Here is a 6,229-nt window from a genome sequence, read left to right on the forward strand (position 1 = left end):
AAAAAAAATCAGTAATGCTTTTGATTCTTATAACTTGACAGGTGACTTAAAGTGAACACTTAAAAAAGTTTTACTCTCAGTAGGGCCAAGATTGTTCCAAAGTAAAACCATTATTGTTTAACATTCATGTTTATTTTATCTTAAATTTTGTTTCCCAAAGATATATGAAAGGGTAGGATAAGAGAGTGAAAACATGTATCATTAAATGATGGAATAATTGAGAATTTAATGTCTTCTTTATGGCAGAATCCAACTTGAATTTTTGCTTTGTTTTATTAAGACCATTTCCTGAATCATATTCTATTTTTCACATTGTAGCAGTCTAAGTGATTCTATTCAGACTTCTGCTATCATTGCATATTACTGAGAAGCACCCTATTTTTCCCTCCAGGCTTCACCCCCTAATCTCAGCTATTGATATCCACATGTGTCATCCATTGGAGCCCAGTCTTTTAATTTTCCTTTGTTTTTACTGGGTAGCTACTAAAATACATATTCATTATGTTCTTTGAGGCATCTGAAATGGAATTTTAAAATGCAATAATCCATTACTAGAAGAAAAGGATTTAGTTCAATGTATTTCCACAAGTAATGATAGCATTTTTCTTTCCTCTCCAGTGAAAGCACAGCTTCTTGGTAAAATACAGGTGCATGTTCCTGAAACATCTCTGCGCTTACTCCAGAAAGACTATCTCTTAACTAAAGCCCAAGAACAGAGCACATGGCCTCTATTAACCATCTATGAAGTCAACAAGCAAAGTAATGACTTGTTAGAAATTTTTATTTCACTATGCAGCAGTTTTACACACTTAGTAGCATTATTTCAGGAACAGATGTGTCTTTTCAAAGTCATCTTCCTTTCCAATGAACATAGGATTTCTTTCTTAATTGTAAGCCTGTGAGCTGCAACTGCTTCAAAAGGTGTTTCTGAACACATCACTGAAATTGTTCCATACTGAGAGTCAAGTGACATAAAAACCACAATATCATCAAGAATGTAAGAAGCCATCTCCCTGCATCAAGCACCCAATTAGCACCCCTTCTTTGTCTAAATACTCCACAGCCAGTGCAGACATCCTCAATGCTTTTATTTTTGAAGCCTTAGAAATACCTGGGCATTATTTCAATGTGGGAGTGTTAGAACTACAAAAGATAAGCAAGAAGCATTCACAGTCTGCAAACTAGGATATGACAGCAAAGACTCTGAAGGTTACATCAAATTCTTCTACCTTAGTGATTTACATAACTAAGCAGATAAGCACATTAACCTTTCTTTTTTTTTGGTCCAGCACTTTTCTTCATCAATAAAATGGAGCTGCATTCATAAAGAATAGAGATCTAAAGCACATGAAGCAACTACTATTACTTTTGTGATTTCCTCAATATAGGGCATTAACAAAGAAAATCTTGCTCCTCTGCTTTTGAAAGGCATCAAATCACAACTGAGAACCAAAAGGATATCTCTTTTTTTTTTCATGAAAGAGTTATATTAAACCCTTAGGTCACCTTCAAAGTATGGTTAAGTTCTTTCCCTGGAACAGAGTTTCCTTACGATGCAGGGACTGAGAAGGGAAGAAGAGGAAATTAAATGATTGTTCAGCAGTAAAAGTGTGGTGCTGGCTGACCTACCCTGCCTCTCTGCTATGCAAGGTCATGGAAATTCAGTGTGAGCTCAAGTGGTTCTTCCATGGCAGACACCACAGGGCACAATTCTGGCATTCACTGCCGTTTGTTTGACAGCTGCGTGTACTTCAGCCCAGCCTCAGTAAATAATTTGCCCAGTTCTGCTCTGCAGAGGAAAGGCTCATCCTACAATTTCCCTTGAGTCATGAGGTCATGTAAGCATTCCACTTATGTCTTTAAATAGTCTTGGCTCCAGTAAGTTAACAAGAGCGAGGCAACCAAATTTTACAATGTGAGTCTGGCTGCACTAGTCAGGTCTTCAGTTACTGCTGAAAGTGGGTATTTATACGTTTTTTTTCAATTGCCTCCCAAGGACACAGGTAAGATGTGTTTGCAAACGCTCAACAAGAAGAGCTCATTAACACATGTGCAAATGGAACTCTGGTATGTGACAAATAGCAGGAACTGGCTTCTACCTTCTGTGGATGGGAAAATTGACTTTGGGTCTATTGGAGAAACTGCTTGTCATATAAATAAGTTATTACATAGACACCCTATGGGCAATTCTTACAAGAAGAAACACAAAAGCTACACATTACATTTTTCTAAGCGCAGAATCTCAGGGTATCCACTGCTCTGAAGCTTTGCTACTCTTTCCCAAATGGGGAGAGGGGCAGTGGGGAAGAATAAGAATAAAGTGGTGTAGTGAACTGCAGGTTTAATGGATTCATCCTAATTGTGTTTTTCAAATCACTTATCTTTTGCTACTAACACCTCCAGGCTCATTCTTGTCTGCGTGGTACAGAAGGCTGTTCTGGCTTCAGCCCATTGCTCACGTCTATCTTGCAGAGATCATACTCGCTGAGCACTGGCATACAGGTCTGTCCCTCTCACAATTAAGAGTTCCTTGGTAGAAGGAGAAGGCCATCATCCGTCTCTGGTACTCAGCTCAGTGTCCACAAGGTGCTAATAAATATAATTTTTTTTCCTTTTGGGTCACACCTGGCGATGCACAGGAGTTACTCCTGGCTCTGCACTCAGGAATTATCCCTGGTGGCGCTCAGGGGACCATATGGGATGCTGGGAATTGAACCCGGGTCGGCCGCGTGCAAGGCAAACGCCCTACCCGCTGTGCTATCACTCCAGCCCCTAATAAATATAATTTTAATTGAATCAAACCAAGAGTAATAAGAAGGTAGACAAGCCTTGGCAGCCCCCCCAATTCTAAATCTCCTTACAGTTTGCTATTTCTATAGACAAGGTGCCAAGAAATCTGAGCAATTTACTTCCCTGTGATCTGAACATATACTTGTTTTCTTCACCTTTTCCATTCTAACCCTTCTAATCTAAATAAATAATGTTTTAGAGGCTTTTGGCTGCTATGATGGCAGCAAGATCCTATCAGTGACCCTGTGGAAGGAACTCTGTCATTGTTCAGTCTGAAGTTTGTATTTAACCAACCACTTTGTATTTTTAAAAGAAAAACAAAATAAACTTAATGCTACTTGGTTTTCTCTACAACAAGCTCTTAAATGTCACTAAACTCATTTGTTGATTATCCAAATGTGAAAGCCAAAGTGGTCAATCTGAGCCTCCTTGGAAGCTTACGAGGGTCATCACTTTATGTGTGCAGGTTGTTGATGTGTCACCTCCTTTGTCCTGGCTTTTGTCTCCTCTTCCCGCTTGTTAGCTCATCTCTGAGAAGGCAAATGTGTTAAGAGAACCTAAGTGACATATTAGTGTAGAACAAATAAACCATAAGTTGGCAGCGCTAGAAAAGCTCAAAACACGAAGATTAATTACAGAAGATGGTGTAAACCACACACAGAAATTAACTAGTATTTATTAACCTGAAAGCTATCATGCTTTCCCTGTCACTCCCCACCAGATACAAATATGAGCAGCCCAGCGGTTGCTCAACAGTCATTTTACAGACGTGCTTTCTCTAATTACTTTCCCCAGAACTCAAGTGCACAGTTCAATCCTATTTGGTCATCACCAGCACAGCAGGCCTCTAGCTGGCTCTTTGGTCCCAGGTAATACTTGACTTGGGCTTATGGAGAAACATGTCTTGGTGTTGGTATCTGGCTTCCGGTTGCCTCACACCATACTTGGCACATGGCAGAGACTTAGCATATATTTGAGATTGGAGTTTATATTCAATCAGATCTGCAGTCTGCTATTTATAGGGCTGAATTTCACTGCTCCTCAAAAGAGTCAGAGTAAAAATTACTCTTCAGACACAACAAAGGCCTTTTAGTTTAGATTTAGAACTTGAGAAACACGACCTTATGGGGATTACCAGGAAGATAAAGTTAAAAAGCAAATGCCTGCAGGAATGAGGTTGCAACAATGACATAGCAACATTAGCACAAGCATTGACCAACATAGAGTAAAAAGAGAAAGTTGAGATGAGCCAAGTACCCAGTGACAGTCTTAACACTCTGGCTGCTGTTCAGGCCTCCAGGTTTCGTGTCAGTTGTGCTTTTTGTCCTTTAGGTAGCTGAAGAGCATCTCCAAACCCCCCTCCACCAACTCCGGCAGAGGCTTAGATAAAGGGTTATGGGAAATATGCAGCCCTTTGTCCATGGGATTCCAAGCAATTCTCTCCAGTCTACGTAGCAGGTAGAGTTCTTCTGGGAGGTTCTGGATGTCGTTGTTGTTCAAGTTCAGGAGCTCCAGGTTTGTGAGCAAGCAAAGTGACCTTGGGAAGGAGTGGATGTTGTTGCACTCGGCGATGAGGATCTGCAGGCTGGCCAGGCACTGGATGCTCTCAGCGATATTTTCCAGGCGGTTAGAGCCGACATGCAGGAAGTCCAGCTCCTTCAAAGAAAACACACAGACGGGGATGTGCACAAAATAGTTGTTGCTCAGGTTCAGCTTCCTCAGTCGGCAGAGGTCCACACAGCTGGCAGGAAGCTGGGACAGGCAGTTGTGGGACAGGCTCAGGACCTCCAGGCTCTTGCAGGCGCTGAGCTCAGCTGGCACCTCTGTTAGGCGGTTCATGTTCACGAACAGCACCTTCAGGCTCTTGAGGAGGCTGATTTCTCGTGGTAGACTCTTGAGGCCATTCCCGCACAAGTTCAGCACCACCAGCTGAGTCAACTTCCCCACCTCGGGAGGGAGAACCCGGAGTTGGTTGTGGGACAGGTTGAGTTTCTGGACCTCAGACAAGCCCCACAGGAAGTTGGGGATGTCCGTCATGCCCTTGGTAACCAAACTGAAGCTGACGTGCCTCATGCCCCGCTTCAGTAGAGACCTTGGATCCTTCCCCGAGAGCAAGTTGTCATCCCACGGAGAGAATTTCTGCCTCCTCCCCAGAAGTCTTATCTGCTTGGCATCTTTGTCCTTAGAACGGGCACTTGACTGCCTGGCCCCCATCTACCTTCCTTGCCACCTATTCCCAAATGGCAGGGTCTTGTCCTACCCCAGAATCTAAGAGCCAGGCTGTCGCAGGCAGAGAGGGTGTGAGGTGAGATCCTGCTGTGGTCGGGAGGTCGCAGCGAGCAAAAGTGCTTGCAGAAGTCCAAGATGCCTGGCGAGGCCTGTCTCCGACAGGGCCTGAGAGTGGTTTCTCTCCGAGAAGTCCGACTGTAATGCTCTCCTGGCCCCGGTGGCCACAGAGCCCCTGTGCCTTCTGAACAGCAGCTGTCACTGCCATTCTGCCTGCGTTTGGGTGGCCTGTGTGTGCCAACAGGTCACAGGGAGGCTGCAGCTCACTTTCCTTTCCTGGCTTTTCTTGGGCGTCACAGTTGAGCAGGGTGATTAACAAGCCCATCTACCCCAAAGAAGCCAAGTGGAGCCCTAAAGCCAGCCGCCAAGCCCTGTCTGTGTGCGTGGTCTGGGGCACTCACCCAGACACCAGACAGACACTGGCCTAAACGCTGCCGAGAGTGAAGACTCCAGAGTTCAGGTCACACTGTTGGGCACATGTTCCCAAGTTGGGGGATTTTATGGGTGTGGAAAATAACAAAAGGAGGGGGTGGGATGATGTGAAGGAACCTAGAGACACTAGTGCTGGGAAACGTACACTGGTAGAAGGGTGGGTGTAGGAACACCGGATCATTGAAATCCAATCATCAACAACTTTGTAAGGGTCTATCTCACAGAGATTCAATAAAAAATAATTAATTGATTGATTTAAAAAATTAACAAGAGGATTCTGGAGCCCAGAGGTCCTACTAGTGAATGATGTTTCATCAGAGTTTGTAATAGGTGAGATAGCAGGAAGACAAGGAAGGAGGGGTCTGGAGTCCCCCAGTCTCACTTTAAATAGAAAAAAAAAGATGAGCTCTGGGCTCATCTAATGTTAAAAGTGAGTTCTGGGCTTCTGAGTCACTAAGATGCACCTTACTCTCTTGCCTGCTATGGGGTGTGACTGAGCTCCCAGAAACTCAGCCTGTCCCACAACCAGCTATGGGGTCTCTCTCTAGGAACCAGAGAAACTAAGTCAGTGGTATTGAACTCCTGCCATGAACGGTGAGTCTGTGCCTAGAAATCAGTCTCCTTGAGAGCCTAGAAGGACTGAGTCTTGACCCTGACCCGTATCTACCTGACACCTGTCCTGCTCTATCACCAGCAATCTTCTCCTCCTCCCCTTCCACTT

At 43.9% G+C, this 6,229-nt stretch overlaps 1 protein-coding gene across 1 annotated transcript; it reads right to left on the reverse strand.

Annotated features, from left to right (window-relative positions):
• Positions 1–4,098: 4,098 nt before the first annotated feature.
• Positions 4,099–5,004, reverse strand: LRRC30 (leucine rich repeat containing 30). Its single transcript, XM_004611792.2, has one exon. It carries the CDS (start codon positions 5,002–5,004, stop codon positions 4,099–4,101), a length of 906 nt encoding a protein of 301 aa, XP_004611849.1.
• Positions 5,005–6,229: the final 1,225 nt, after the last annotated feature.

Source organism: Sorex araneus, chromosome 2, assembly GCF_027595985.1.
Source record: "Sorex araneus isolate mSorAra2 chromosome 2, mSorAra2.pri, whole genome shotgun sequence".
Classification (NCBI taxonomy): Eukaryota; Metazoa; Chordata; class Mammalia; order Eulipotyphla; family Soricidae; genus Sorex; species Sorex araneus.

Coding starts and splice junctions, on each gene's coding strand:
- LRRC30 (XM_004611792.2), bottom strand. CDS start 5,004: ATGGGGGCCAGGCAGTCAAGTGCCCGTTCTAAGGACAAAGATGCCAAG.